At 39.0% G+C, this 16,220-nt stretch overlaps 1 protein-coding gene across 1 annotated transcript in view; it reads left to right on the forward strand.

The window, feature by feature from the left end:
* LOC132614818 (uncharacterized) overlaps positions 1-10,901 on the forward strand; it is a 46,408-nt gene extending 35,507 nt beyond the window's left edge. Inside the window, exons 15-26 of the mRNA XM_060329365.1 lie at positions 96-656; positions 739-798; positions 1,386-1,714; positions 1,824-2,247; positions 4,024-4,488; positions 6,273-6,389; positions 6,552-6,673; positions 6,756-7,464; positions 8,475-8,729; positions 8,958-9,140; positions 9,331-9,672; positions 9,828-10,901. Coding sequence (XP_060185348.1) covers positions 96-656; positions 739-798; positions 1,386-1,714; positions 1,824-2,247; positions 4,024-4,488; positions 6,273-6,389; positions 6,552-6,673; positions 6,756-7,464; positions 8,475-8,729; positions 8,958-9,140; positions 9,331-9,672; positions 9,828-10,577 — 4,317 coding nt within the window. The 3' untranslated portion in view covers positions 10,578-10,901. The remainder of the gene's footprint in view (positions 1-95; positions 657-738; positions 799-1,385; positions 1,715-1,823; positions 2,248-4,023; positions 4,489-6,272; positions 6,390-6,551; positions 6,674-6,755; positions 7,465-8,474; positions 8,730-8,957; positions 9,141-9,330; positions 9,673-9,827) is intronic.
* The last annotated feature ends 5,319 nt before the right edge of the window (positions 10,902-16,220 follow it).

Raw genomic sequence — 16,220 nt, forward strand, 5'->3', positions numbered from 1 at the left:
TGAAGTCACATGCAAGAGCCCTCAGAGCTTCACATTCTGATGATAACGTATTTTGATATCTATTCCTCTTAAGCATTTGTTGGTTTCATATTTAGGTCGTGCCCCTTGCTATTGTGCATTTCGCTGATTCAGTGTTGGTGGCGTCTTGTGCTCTTCTATTGGAGTTGTGTGGTTTATCTCCTGTTACACTCCAAATTGATGTTGCAGCTTTGAGAAGAATAGATTCCTTTAATAAATCTGGCCATTGTTCCAATCACCTTCAGCAACTTTCCCCCAGGGGTTCTTCATTTCATTCAAATACATGTGACAATAATATTACCGAATCTCTAGCACGAGGATTGGCAGATGATTATTGCCAGAATGATTGGTTCAATCAAGCTAATCAAAAAAGTGATCAGTTAACAATCTCTGACAGACAGCCATCTCGAGCTCTCATGCTTGTCCTGCAACATTTGGAAGCATCAAGTCTTCCGTCATCAGCTAATGGAGTGACGTGCGGCTCTTGGTTGTTAACTGGTAACGGAGATGGGGTTGAACTGAGGTCTCAGCAAAAAGCTGCAAGCGAGCACTGGAATTTGGTGACGATATTTTGTCAGGCGCATCAACTTCCTGTGAGCACTAGATATCTTGCTTTATTAGCAAGAGACAATGACTGGGTATGAGCTTATTAAACATCATTGTTGAACTTATTTGTTTTCTCGCTGTGGACTATTTATGTGTGTTTCTTTTTTTTGCCAGGTTGGTTTTCTCTCAGAAGCTCAAATTGGAGGCTACACCTTGGAGACAGTGATGGAAGTAGTAAGCTTCATATCTATTCTCACTATTATTTTTTCCACGTTGGTGGAGGAAATTGGGCTATTATCTCCTTATATGTTCGTGGGCAATCTTCACCTCTTAAGCTAGCACAAGGTGAGGATTGCTCAAGACCATATAAGAATACCACTACCCAATCACGCTCACCGCACCATCCTCACCTCTTGAACTGGCTTTTGGGGTTGAGTTAGAGCTAAAGTCCATTTTTTATCATCGTATCAAGGACAGACCCATTCCAATTATGGTAATTGAAATGGGCTTATCCGATGTTGGACCCCTATGTTATACTGTGCACGCTTCAGATGTCTGGTCTTGGGCATGTTAGAAGTCCCATATTGATTGTGGAAATGGGTAATTGGTCTTCTTATATGGTCTTGGGCGATCCTCACCTCAAGAGCTAGTTTTTGGGTTGAGTGAGGCCCAAGGTCCATTTCTTAGCTCTGACTACATGTTCCCTTGATAAATCGTTACTGCTACAAATATCTCATTTTAGTTTTATTTTAGAAAGAGGAGATGACCTGTTGTTGCTAACTCATAATTTTGTCTCACTTGAATTATCTGCTACATGTCAGGCATTAAAGGACTTCGGTGATGCACGTCTGAAAACCCACATACTAACAGTTCTGAAGAGTATACAATCAAGGAAGAAATTTAGCTCTTCTTCAAGTTCAGATACAGGAGAAAAGAAGAATGGGACATCATTTCCAGATGAAAATGTGTGTACACCGGCCGAACTATTTGGAATTATCGCTGAATGTGAGAGGCAAGCAAGGCCTGGAGAAGCTCTTCTCCTGCAAGCAAAGAATTTATGCTGGTCACTTTTGGCTGCAATCGCTTCCTGTTTTCCAGATGTCTCTTCGTTGTCCTGCCTGACAGTTTGGCTAGAAATAACTGCAGCAAGGTTGCCATCATAACTTCTGTTTCTTTTCCATTAATTAATAAAATTCTACCTTCTTCCATATACGCTCAACACTTTCCGGAATTTTATTTCCCATGGACATCCTTTACAGGGAAACATCAGCCATCAAAGTTAATAATGCTGCTTCCCAGATTGCAAACAATGTCGCGGCTGCTGTGGAAGCCACAAATTCCCTCCCTGCATCTGCCAAAGCACCTACAGTTCATTATAATCGCAAAAACCCAAAGCGTAGGCGGCTCATGGAGCCTGAGTCAGTGCATTCCTTAGTTTTCACAATGCCTGATGTACGAAAGGCAGATGGAAATGTGAGAATCCAAGACATGACTGCTGGAGAGGAATGTGAAAAGCAAGTTGATCAAGACGATAAAGCTTCAAATGACACTGATGAAGTGGCTGGTTCTTTGTCTAGAATGGTTGCTGTGCTTTGTGAACAACATTTATTCCTTCCTCTGCTCAGGGCTTTTGAAATGTTTCTTCCTTCATGTTCGCTCTTACCTTTCATCCGAGCTCTTCAGGTATGTTGAACCATTGATGATTACCTTTTTGAAGTTAAGGGGCATTACTCTAGAAACTTCTCACTGCTGAAAAATCTCTTAGCCTCCTGGTGTTAAACGTTTCATCGATGTTCTTGCTGTCTTTTGTTGTTGTTTGCCATATTGAAAGCACAATATTGGCAGTTGTAATGGTGTCATTTGAGAATATAATAATTAAGTAAATAAAAGTGTGCTCTCTCTAGCAACTTAAACTTTTAGATGAGATTGTCACGCACTTTAACATGGTACCAGAGAAGAGGTCCTGGGTTCGAGTCTCTCCGCCATCCTTTATCAAAAAGAATTTCCATGTGCTTGACCAAGAAAAAGAATCAGGCCCGCACGTGAGAGGGCGTGTTAAGAATATAATATTAAGTGTCGTCTCTAATAACTTAAGCTTTTAGATGAGATGATCACACACTTTAGCAGTGCCAAATAGAACGTTGAGATTCACAGCTTTCCAAATTGGCACCCAGCTGATTGTCTCATGACATAATTGATTCTCTACATTAATGATATTTTAGTAGTCTCCTCATGGTTTTTCACTTTCCAAGGTGCAACTTTCACTTGCCCCGTATGACAAAGTTCTTGGGAAAGAGTCTCAAATTAGTTCTTAGAATTGCTACTTTCCAGCTACTACTCGTGAATAATAATGTTTCCAATGTATATGCAGGATCCTTTTAACTGTTTGGACAAAAAGATTATGTAACTAATACTTATAAGCTAATGACTTATATATTCAGTAGCAATTGGGGTTGGGGTTTGGGGGTTGGGGGGACTTGTTATGTAGTAATTATCAAGTTATGTTATACCTTTTCCTTGCTTGTGCGCCTGTAACAGAGGTTGTCGTGTTAGTCAAGTTATCCCTGATTTCTGTAGATATGGTTACTCAACTCTCTGCCTTCTCTTAGTTCCCCATAGTTCGTGCAATTTAGAGATATACACTGTGAAGTGAGATTCTCTCCCAGCCTTCATTTCTTTTTTCTTCACGACTTATAGTGCTTCCTTGAAAGTGGATACTGGTATCCTTATTTTTTTTCCATGCTGATCTGCTAATTGCAATGGACTTGGAAAGGAGAGATAAATTTAGGGGGACTTGGCATGAGTAGTTCATTGGATAGCGACTCACGTGTTTTATACGTAGCCTTAAACTACCGAAAAAAGACTAACTACCAGAAATAGGACATACTAAACCCAAAGAACCTCTTCGTCTCCTTGGCCAGTAACTAGCAATGAGTATTACCCTTTTGTTTCCTTAAAATGCATCAAGACAAAACTGCTCTGACTGACCTGACTAGCTGTTAAGTCTCTCTCTCTTTTTTTTTTTTTTTTCAATTTCTATCTTTTTATGGTATGAGAAAGCTGCACGCTATGTTTGTCAAGTAGAGTATCAAGGGTTTACTTTCTTAGTTTTATATAAAAGATTTCCTTTATTCTTTGAAGTTATTATCTCTTGTAACTCCAGATATCAGAAAGAAGAACAAAATTAAATGTTGGGACACAATATCATTGACGTCTGGCAGACACTTATATAATTAATACTAAATCAGAACGGAAGTGTTGTTGCTTCCTTGCGTGTGACACAATCTCACTGGTCTCTGGCAGACATCTAGATAAAAATAATACTACATCAGAACAAAATGATGCTGTTCCTATTGTTTGTAACGTCTAACTAAGTCGTTTAGTTTTATAAGACATATGTCGTGAATATAAAAACAGTTGTCTCATTCCATATACCCAAATTTTGCTGTTCGTGTCCAGGCATTTTCTCAAATGCGCCTCTCTGAAGCATCAGCTCATCTAGGATCCTTTTCTGCTAGAATTAAGGAAGAACCTCACGTATACACACAAGCTGGAAAAGGAGGAAAAATTGGAAGTTTATGGATAAGTTCTACTGCTGTGAAAGCTGCTGATGCGATGCTTTCAAGATGTCCTTCACCTTATGAAAGAAGATGCTTATTACACCTCCTCGCTGCCACTGATTTTGGGGATGGAGGTTCTGCTGCAACATGTTATCAACGGCTCTACTGGAAAGTAAATTTGGCAGAACCTTCTCTCCGCAAAAATGATGGCCTACATCTTGGAAACGAGCCACTAGATGATGCTTCGCTTTTAACAACTTTAGAGGAACATGGACACTGGGAACAGGCACGCAATTGGGCTAAGCATTTAGAGGCCAGTGGTGGGTCTTGGAAATCTGCAACGCACCATGTTACTGAAACACAGGTATTCCTCTTACTATTTAGGACTCTCCTTTTGTTTGTTTTTAATTCAAACATTTCAATTTACATTCGCAGTACAAAAATAGCTAGACATTTTTTTGAAGATCTTTATTCTGTTTCTTTCCAGATCAACAATCCCTTGTAGTATTGTTCACCATATAACAATCCTATTTACCTAATAAAAATTTCTCTATTGTAATCCCTGCATAATTAGTCCATGTTCGAAACTACCCCTTTGTGTCCTGTAGCATAGGAACTCCGTCTTCCCTTCTCTTTCCTTTTCCCTGTCTTCTGAAGGGGATATTTGGGGTGTGTGTGTGGTTGGGGGGGCCCGGGGGGGCCCGGGGGGGCCCGGGGGGGGCAGGTATTGGTTTGGCTACATAAGAGACAAGCCACCTCACAGTTTGTGCCGTCCATTAATGGACAGAGAAATTCATTTCAAGTGTTTCCGCTATTGAGTCAGTGAAGACGTAAAAGTTCTGATGCGCGATAGTCTTATATTGTGTCATTTATCAAATAAAATGTCTTAGATAGTATCAGAAGCAGATTTTCCTATGGTACTAAAGTGATTCAAGATGAAAGGAGCTATTTCATGCAAAGAAAGGATATAGCCAATCCCTATGCTTGCTTCTCTTGACCTGGGGGAGGAATATAGTTGCCTACTGATTTGATTTCTCGACTGACCGATGAAAGAAGAAACGTATGCATTCCCATTGGTGGAATTTTAGAAAAAATTAACATAGTAAAATGTGTTGTTAACAAGTATTCGGTGCTTTTAATTGTGGGGAAAATAAAGGAGGAGCGAGACGAATAGTCACGGGAATCAATTTAAGCCTACATGGCATTTACAGAAGTGGGGCATCTCCGCATTAGCCATTTCTTTGTTAATTTAAGCAACACAATTCTCGTTTGTAGATATCAAAGATTTCCTGTACGAACTGGGGAAAAACATCAAACTCTATGTTCCAAAGCCTTAGTTGGCTTAGAAAGTCAAATGAGTCTTTCGTTAAAGATATTCATAATGACATTAACATATGGAAGTACTGCCAAAAGAAAAGGATGACTTTATGAAAACTTAAAACAACTTGTATCAAATATCTGTTTGGTCATAGGTCAGTATGCTTACCAAAATCAAACTTAAGTCAATGTCTTTGGCGTTGAGGACGAAAGGGACTATCTTGACTGTGAAGATCACTTTTTTCTTATAATAATGAACGATGATTAAGCGCCTAATGTTAAATGCAACATTTTCTGTACCACATTCACAAATTGGAAGTTAAAAACTTAAAATTGCTACTGAACGACCACGTGGATACAATTGTAATACTAAATGCTGGATCAACCATTTAAAACAGGAAAAAAAACTTGTAGAGCAATAATCAGTCAAATTCTTAGAGAAGTATACCGGACCTGTGTATGAGATATACATGATCCAGAATTCTTGTGCCCTTGTTTCTTAATTTCCCTGGCTTTCAGTGTTTTTCTTAAGATCTTTTAACTATAATCTATCTTGAGATATCATTGGTCTCGATCTGGACAGTGTCATGGATATGTCCTATCTTGTTGGTGTAATTGTTTGTCCCTTTGGTGTTTCTTCTTTTGTGTGATTTCTGTTATATAATGCATTTACCATATCTTGCAATCTGCTGTGTTGTTATCTAAAGATTTGTCCATCCTTTACTTGTTGCATAGCTTTTTCATTGTTGTTGACTCATGAAAGCAAATTATTTATCAATCTGATCCTCTTACTCTCTCCTTCTCTCCCTGTGTTTTTGTTCATGCATGAAGGCTGAGTCCATGGTTACAGAGTGGAAGGAGTTTCTTTGGGATGTTCCGGAAGAAAGGGCTGCTTTATGGGGTCACTGCCAGACTCTCTTTCTTAGATATTCTTTTCCACCGTTGCAGGTACTTTAGTTGCATTGTTAGACACGTGACATCAGCCTACTCTGCTGTTTATTTTATTTTCAAATATGTAAATTTAGTCTGTCTGGATGCTTTTTCACCTGATGATTGCTGTTGTGAGTTATTGAATTTCCTTATCTGGGTGCGATGAACCTTTATCTGTAGGCGGGATTATTTTTCCTCAAGCATGCAGAGGCACCGGAAAAGGATCTCCCCGCCAGAGAACTTCATGAACTATTGTTGCTTTCTCTACAGTGGTTGAGTGGGATGTTTACTCAATGCAGTCCGTAAGTGTTTTACTGAGCTTCCCTGTTTGAATATTATTCACTTGTAATACCTCTTGATATGACTCTTGGATAAATGTAACAGAGTTTGTCCCTTGCATCTTTTGAGAGAAATTGAAACTAGAGCATGGCTACTGGCTGTTGAATCAGAGACTCAAGTGAAAAGCGAGGGAGAGTTTACCCTTTCTAGTCGTGAACCTGCAAGTGGCAAGGGGCCTAACATAATTGACCGAACTGCAAGCATTATTACTAAAATGGATAGCCACATTAATTCAGTGAGAATCAAGTCTGGAGAGAGGAATGATATAAGGGAAAGTAACATGTCAGATTCTAGCTCTTCAGGTACCATTTTGGGCAGTGCAAAAGTTAAAAGGAGAGCCAAAGGCTTTGTACCCTCAAGAAAGTCTTTAGCTGATCCAGTGGACAGAAGTAATGAGCCTGAAACTGGCTCCACTAATTTTAATATGAAGGAGGATTCACAGCTACCCGGTGAAAACCTTAAAATAGAAGCAACTTTCTCAAAGTGGGAGGAAAGAGTTGGACCTGCAGAGCTAGAACGGGCTGTCCTTTCACTTCTGGAATTTGGACAAATTGCGGCTTCCCGACAGCTTCAACATAAGTTGTCTCCAGGTTGCATACCGTCTGAATTCACACTTGTGGATGCTGCCCTAAAGCTTGCTGCAATTGCCACCCCAAATAACAAAGTATCAATATTGGTGCTCGATGGTGAACTTCGTTCTGTTATGCAGTCATACCATCTTTTCCCTAATCAACACGTGATTGATCCTCTCCAGGTAGTCATTTGGTTTTATCTCCTTTTTTTTCTTTTGATCCAGGTCTTTTAGGTTGACAGAAAAATATATTTGACCGTCCTTCATCTCCCTCTTTCCCTAATCATTTCTGCATTGACCTACTGTACATCACTTCAGCATTTAGTTTCTTGCTTTAGTTTTCGGACAAATTGCTCTGAGGCTCCAGAGTTGGAAGTGCATTTATTTCACAAAAAACTGGAAGACTCAGGGATGGGAGTGTAAGGAGGTGGGTGGAAGGAGAAAAGGGGAAAAAGGGATATAGGAAGATCATTTGCTTATCTCAGCTTTACCTCTTTTTACAATAAAGGGTATTTGGCTAAGCTTATAAACTGGTCAAAGTGGCTTGTAAGCACCTTTTGGCTTATCTATGCGTTTGATATACATTCAAAGTGCTTATAAATCAAAATCAGTCAAAAGACATAAGTCGATCACCCCTTACTTATGGATTTTCAGCTTATAAGCACTTTTAATTTGACCGAGATTTTTAATATTTTATCCTTAAAAAACTATGTAATTATCAAAATACCTTTTCCAAAACAAAACTGGTAACCTCCTCTCTGTTCCGTATCCATCATCATCCTTTTCCTTACAAAGATACTTCTAAATTTATAATTTTTCTTAAACAATATTAAGGATAGTTTAGTCATTTTACCAAAAGAAGAGCTTACAACACTTGTTTACCAAACACGTCAAGTGCTTCTTATCAATTTCAGCACTGTAATCCAAACAGGTAACTGCTTATTCTTTAAATTAATTTCAGCAACACGTAATTCTTATCAGCTAACCCAAACAGGCTCTTAGTAATGTTTAGTTTGACATTCTTTCAACTGGTACTCCACCAACATAAAATGGGCTAGACTTGGCTTCTGTTGCTATTTATGATCAGATTTCTACTTTGACACTATAATTTAGCTTTCATTTGATATTTCACTTGTCCTCGATTCTTTGCAAGACTAAAATGAAAAGAAGATTAATATCTTGTTTCACTTCAGGTACTGGAAAGTTTTGGATTACTCCTAACTGAAGGTAGGGGACGCGGCCTTTGCAGGCGAATAATATCAGTTGTGAAGGCAGCAAATGTGTTGGGTCTTCCATTTTCAGAAGCATTTGAAAAGCATCCTATTGAACTCTTACAATTGCTTTCTCTAAAAGCGCAAGACTCTTTTGAAGAAGCAAAGGTCTTAGTTCAATCGCATTATATGCCTGCAGCTAGTATTGCTCAAATTCTTGCTGAATCTTTTTTGAAGGTACATTTTCTTTTGTACCTGATTCCTCTGGGAGCATGTGGACAGACTCAAAATTTAATTGCCTGAATATTGTGGCGGCATCAAATTTAAGCGGTCGTAGAAATTGCTAAGTTACATTAGGCCTTGTCCAGTACCAAAACAGGAAGTAACAAAGCTGTCGTCTATATGAAAAGTATGAAGTTCAGTTTGTCTATGGTGTTCTCTTATTTACAAATTCTCTCATTACAGGGTTTGCTAGCAGCACACCGTGGAGGTTACATGGAATCTCAAAAAGAGGAGGGACCTGCTCCTTTATTGTGGAGATTTTCTGATTTCTTGAAGTGGGCTGAGCTTTGCCCCTCTGAACCAGAAGTTGGCCATGCTTTACTGCGTTTAGTTGCCACTTATCAAGGAATACCACATGCCTGTGAAGTAAGTGTATCCTTGTTTAGATGATCTCCCATTTGTCAGCATCTCAAAAGCCCTGTTCTGTAAACCATGGCCTAAGTTAGTGTTTGCATGTTCAATATAAAGTCTGTATGGTGGAAGCTATTTGCTTTCGGTTTTTTAGTATTACAGCCTAATTGAAGTCACGTCCTCTCTTGCAAAAATTGTTCTTCAGGTTGAGCTTCTCATTTTGTCCCACCATTTCTACAAGTCCTCGGCATGCCTCGATGGAGTTGATGTTCTTGTAGATCTTGCATTCAAAAAGGTGGAGGCTTATGTATCTGAGGGTGATTTTCCATGTTTAGCTCGCTTGGTAACTGGAGTGGGGAACTACCATGCACTTAGTTTCATTCTTGGTATCCTTATTGAAAATGGTCAGCTCGATCTTCTTCTTCAGAAGTTTTCAGCTGCTGTCGATGACAATGATGGCACTGCCGAGGAAGTAAGAGGATTCAGAATGGCTCTTCTCACATTACTCAAGCAATTTAATCCCAATGATCATGATGCATTTGCCATGGTTGGTACTTGTGCAATTTCATGTCAAATAGAAGCTTTATCCTCCCCCTTAACACATTTTGGTTTCTTTCCCAAAAATTGTTTTCATTACCTCAAAGCAGAAAAAAATGCACCTTTTAGAGAGTAAATAACGTGCACCTCTTTATTTTCCCTTAGGTTTATAGGCATTTTGATATGAAACATGAGACTGCTTTGCTTCTGGAGTCACGAGCACAGCAATCATGTAAGGAGTGGTCTCTCCGTTCTGACAAGGATCAGACTGATGAGCTCCTGGCTTCCATGCGGTACTTCGTTGAAGCTGCTGAAGTTTACTCTTCAATTGATGCTGGAAACAAAACACGCCAAGGTTGTGCGCAGGCATCACTTCTCTATCTTCAGATTCGGATGCCAGACTTACACTTTATCTATCTGTCTGAAACTAATGCACGGAGGGCACTGGTTGAACAATCCCGTTTCCAAGAAGCAGTAATTGTTGCTGAAGCTTATGGCCTTAACCAGCCAGGTGAATGGGCTCTTGTACTTTGGAATCAAATGCTCAGACCAGATCTCGTTGAACAGTTTGTGGCTGAATTTGTGGCTGTGTTCCCTCTTCAACCCTCAATGCTTCTTGAACTTGCTAGATTTTATAGGGCTGAAGTGGCTGCAAGAGGGGATCAATCACAATTTTCTGTGTGGTTGACAGGGGGAGGGCTCCCGGCTGAATGGGCGAAATATCTTGGGAGATCATTCAGATGTTTGTTGAGAAGGACTAGGGACTTGAGGTTGCGATACCAACTGGCTACCATAGCAACAGGGTTTACCGATGTGGTTGATGCGTGCAATAAAGCATTCGATAAAATCCCTGAAAGTGCTGGGCCTCTTGTCCTGAGGAAAGGTCATGGAGGAGGTTACCTTCCACTGATGTAATAAGAGAGACCTCTTACAGTCAGTGGCGCCAGATGCAGTTGTATATTATATTCAGTTTCAAATTTTTGTCCTCCAAATTTAGCTTTAGTAGAAAGCAGCCTGATTTCTTGAAGACACAAGAGGTGATTAGGTCTGATGAGTTGATGATCTGCAAATTTTGGCATCATTTTATTTGTTCATTTGTGCAAATTCTTTCCAACTGAACTGAGGCCGGGTGAACTGACTGTAGTTTTGTTGTCTAAAAGAAATGTACATTAGAGGACATGTAAAATGTTGTAAAAAATTCTTTTGTTGATAAGCAATTTAAGTGGTTGAAGTTCTTTATATTTTGCTCTATTTTTGTGAGTTTTACTATATTTATGGTACGTGTGGTCATCCAATTTCTGTCCTCAGCTTACAAAGAGATCTTGCCAAAATCTTAGCATCTTGTTGTCTCTTTTTCATAATGAGACCCCTTAGTTTATTGTTTCTTTGATATGCAACGAAGTCTGTTTACCAAGTTCCTAGGAAGCCAAAAGTGTTTTTTTTTTTTTTTATTTATTAAAAAAATGCTTATTTAGAAAGTTGAGGTATATTGTCAAGCTTTTAGAGAAAATAAGTGCTTCAAGTAGCAATAAAAGTTATTTTTTCTGAAGTTAAAAAAAGGTAATTTTTTCAAAGAAACACTTTTTTCCTAAGGGTACTGCTCTAATATTGACAAAAATGATTTTCAAATCGGCTAGCCAGACACGAACTGCTATTCTCCAAGAATGCTTTTTCTAAACCAAAGCATTTTTTAAATTTTAGAAATTTGACAAAACTAAGCTATAAGGTTACGATTAATGTAAATAGTTTTAGACGAGCGTATGCTGAATTTATATAGATCTTGTTTTCTATTTTTATTTCTCTTCATTATTGTTTGCAACTTTTTTGGTGGTGAGGACCTATAGAGGGATTGAGATTCCACAAGATAAGTGATGCAAGGTGGTAAATGGTTGAAGCTCTAAACCTTATTCAATGTTGTGATTTAAGGCATTTGATTAGTCCAAACTATTCTTCTTTCTTAGATTTATTTACCTAGCATAAGCAAGATGTGGTTCAACAAGAGCTAAATTAGTAGCTACTCACTTTTTCGATGTAAGTAACTATTATATCTGGACTAAATCAAAAAGTACTAAGCCAACGTTGAGCATTTAGGAAATTATAACAAATTACGTAGGAAAATTATTGGGATTTTAGTGTAACCCAAACAACTTAAATGTTCCCCAAAAGACTTGACCATTTAGCTACTTTAACGGTAAAGTATCACTCCCACAGCTCTGAGTACAACTTCCTTAAGCACTTTAATATGTGCCCCCCCCCCCCCCCCCCCCCCCCGTCAAAATCTTCCTTATTGTCAAGGAGATCCAAAAGCACTTCATGCAGGGGTTTCGATCTAGTCTGTTTGCCTCAATTTGCGCCTTATTAAAGACTAGAGAAGCTAAAGAAATTCTTCCTCCGGTCCAAAATAAGGGAATTTCTAATACGTTTTCTTTGCTCCAAAATAAATAAATTTTTCAAAGTCCGAAGAGGTTATTAATTCATTTATTAATAGTCACCCTTCTCTTTAACGGGGTTTTCAACTATTTTTCAAATTCCGTTGTCTATTGTTACTTTAAAAAAATGTGAGGAAAGAAAAAGGGTAAGATTACCAAATAACTCTTTAATTAGAGTAATTAATTAATTAACTGAAATTTCTTCCATTTCACCTTTCTTGTCAATCATTTTCACATTGTTTTCTTTCACTTCATCACACTTGCCTAATTTTAGTGAGAACAAGTGCCTTTATGATACATATATTAGTGGCTAAACAGTAGTACACATAGGCTTGGGATATTTGCACATCATTTGGTTCTTCCATTTTGGCGGGAAAGGTAGATAGAGTAGTTACAATTCAAATTCCTTTTATTGCATTTCATTTGTGTTTTCATTTCTTTTGCTGCACTTTTAGTCATGCATAGCATGTGATCTAGAGAAGTATAAATACGATCCATGTAAAGGTGAAAGGCAAGATATATGATATATTCAAATTTCCTCTCATTTCTTCACTCTTTCTTCTCTATTCTCTCTTCTTCCATCCAATTCTTCTAATTTCCCAGACTGGTACCATAAATTGGTACCAATTGGTATCAGAGCCTGGCTGATTTCTCGATGGCACCACCTCGAAAAACCACTGATGCAACACCTGGATCTGTGCCAGTTGGTGTACAAGAGCAATTTGAAGATTTGGCAGCTCAACAAGTGGATCTGCGAGCTGTAATGGAGCAAAAACACTTGGAATTAAAGCAAGATATGGATCAGAGACAAGCTGAGCTGCTTCGCTTAGTGCATACACTCAAGGACACATTCGATGGAATTCAATTGAATCAAAGCTCCAAAGCTAAGGAAACTGCAATAAATTCCTCTACGAAGGAGTCGCAATCTAATGGGCCAGGAATTTTAGGCCCCAATCCTTAGTACTCCAGTAATTCACGCAATTACAACTTGCTTTTCCCTAGATTTAATAGAGAGAATTTGAAAACGTGGCTCTATAGGATTAAACAGTATTTTTCAATAGATGATACACCTCTGAGCCATAGAGTGAGGTTAGTTGCTATGCATTTGGATGATGAAGCATTGGCATGGCATCAATCATATGTGAAGTGTAGGGATTCACCAGGGCTACCTGGGTGGGAAGAGTACTTGGAAGCATTGACTGAAACCTTTGGAAATGAATTTGGTAATCCTATGCTGGAGTTAAAACAGTTGAAACAAACTGGCACTGTTAGAGAATTTCAATTCTCATTTGATCGACTATTAGCTCAGTGTAATTTGACTAATGAACAAGCTATTTCATACTTCTTATGGGGATAAAAAAAGGAATTATTAGGGGCAGTAATCATGCATGATCCATAGACCCTATCTAAGACATATAGGTTGGCTAGAATAGCAGAAGCTACCTTGTTAGCTAATGCTAGAGCTCAAAAAGTAACTGGAATGCAGTCTAGATCAGGAAGGAAACCACCAATGGAGACTTCACTCAATAGATCTCAAACTGGTGCTCATATCCAGGGAAATAGTTTGGCATTACCTGCTCCTGCAAACCCTCGACCTAAGAGGATTATTTCCCCAGCTGAGATGCAGGAAAAGAGGGCTCAGGGACTATGATACATCAGGTGTTATGAAGAACTTTAAATGGCTGGTACAAGGTACCACTTATTGCACTGATCTGATTATCTTTCCTTTGGGATTGTATGATATGGTATTAGGAGCATTATGGATGAAAACTTTGGGTCCTGTAACTATGGACTTCAATGCTTTAACTATGTCATTTGATTACCAAGGGAAGCATCATGTATTAAAGGGAGTATTTGAGAATTGTAAGATGGCTAGTTCCAAAGCAGTTAACAAATTAACTAATAAGGATGCTGAGTTTTTCATGTTGCAATTGGTGCAATCTCATGGTAAGGAAGCAACAGTTGGTTAGAATTTCTCTCTATAGTTGTCTAAGGAGGAAGTAATGCCAGATGATGTGATTAAATTGTTAGGGGGTATCAAGTTATATTTGCTGAGCCAGTTAGTTTGCCTCCACAAAGAGGACCATTTGACCACATAATTGTCCTACAACTAAGGTCCAAGCCTGTTAATATCAGGCCATACAGCTACACTGCCATGAAAAGGGATGTTATTGAGAAACTAGTGAATGACATGTTGCAGCAAGGGGTCATACAGTACAACAATAACCCTTTCTCTTCCCCTGTGGTGGTGGTGGGTAAGAAGGATGGATCGTGGAGGATATGTGTAGACTATAGAGAATTAAATCACTGCATAGTTAGGGACAAGTTCCCTATTCCTATCATTGATGATATTTTAGATGAGTTAGAAGGTGCTGTCATATTTTCTAAAGTGGATTTGAGGTCTGGTTACCATCAAATCATAATGGTGGTGGAGGACATACCAAAAACAACTTATAACACTCATATGGGTCACTATGAGTTCCTAGTAATGCCATTTGGTCTAACTAATGGACCTTCAACTTTTCAGTGCCTTCTGAATCATATATTTAAGCAATTCCTCTGGAAGTTTGTACTGTTTTTTTTTTTTATGATATCCTGATCTATAGTTTGAGCTTAGATGACCATATTGGCCACCTTAAACTGGTCTTTGATGTAATGGTCCAAAACCAGTTATTAGCCAAGAGATCAAAGTGTGTCTTTGGAGTTTCTCAGGTGGAATACTTGGGTCACTTCATCTCTCATGAAAGTGTTTCTACTGATGCCAGGAAGATTCAGGCTGTACAGGAATGGCCTACCCCTACTACTCTCAAACAATTGAGAGGATTCCTAGGCTTAGCAGGGTTTTACAGGAAATTTATTAAGGGGTATGGTTTTATCAGTAGACCCTTAATGATCTTCTCAATAAGGACAATTTTGTGTGGTGTGATGCTGCAGAACAAGCTTTCAAGGAACTGAAGCTAGCTTTGGTGTCTGCACCTGTTTTGGGCTTGCTTGACTATTCTCTTCCCTTTATTGTGGAGACAAATGCTAGTGGCATAGGAATTGGAGCAGTGCTAATGCAAGCAAATCATCCTATTGCCTTCATTAGCAAGGGTTTTGCTGCTGCTCATGCTGGTTTATCTGTGTATGAGAAGGAATTAATAGCCTTGGTGTTTGTTGTCACTAAGTGGTCCCACTGCCTCTTGGGCCAACAATTCATTGTCAAGACTGATCAAAAGTCTTTGAAGTACTTATTGGAGCAAAAGATTCATACTGATTCTCAGATTAGATGGTTGGCTAATTTACTTCCCTTTGACTTTGAGATAGAGTACAAAAAGGGCAAGGAAAGCTTGGCTGCTGATGCCTTGTCTAGGATTCAAGGTGCTGAACTCTTAGCTATGATGGTTTCTTCTGTACAACCTGCCTTATGCGATGAAATTAAGGCTAGTTGGGCCAATGATCCTGAGATACAAGTCCTTATTCAATCCTTAGTGCAAGGTCCTCAGAAACATTATACTTGGTTGAATGACCAACTGAAAGAGAAAGGGGAAGGTTGTTATTGGTAATGATGCTGCTCTGAAGGCCAAAATACTGACCTTGTGGCATTCTACCCCTTCTGGGGGTCACTCTGGCATTTATGCCACCACAAAGAAGATTTTGACCTACTTTTATTGGAAGGGAATTAGGACTGATATAGTGGATTTCATTCACAAGTGTGATAAATGCTAGAGAAATAAGGATGATACATCTGCCTAGCCAGGTCTTAGCCAACCCCTCCCCATTCCTACCTTGCCTTGGACAGATATTAGTATGGATTTCATTGAAGGTTTGCCTAAATCAAAGGGCAAGACTGTCATTTGGGCCATTGGTGATAAGCTCACTAAAGCAGCTCACTTCATTGTACTTTCCCACCCTTACAGTGCTCAGTCCTTGGTGCCTATTTTATGGACAATATGTTCAAACTGCATGGTTTTCCTGATTCTATTACCAGTGATAGGGATCCTATTTTTGTGAGTAACTTTTGGAAGGCATTCTTAACTGCTCAAGGGGTGACATTACAGACTTCCACACCCTACCATCCTCAGACTGATGGTCAGACTGAGGTTCTGAACAGGTGCCTTGAGACCTATTTGAGGTATTTTTGTGCTAA

This window comes from Lycium barbarum, chromosome 10 (genome assembly GCF_019175385.1).
Source record: "Lycium barbarum isolate Lr01 chromosome 10, ASM1917538v2, whole genome shotgun sequence".
NCBI classification, from domain to species: domain Eukaryota; kingdom Viridiplantae; phylum Streptophyta; class Magnoliopsida; order Solanales; family Solanaceae; genus Lycium; species Lycium barbarum.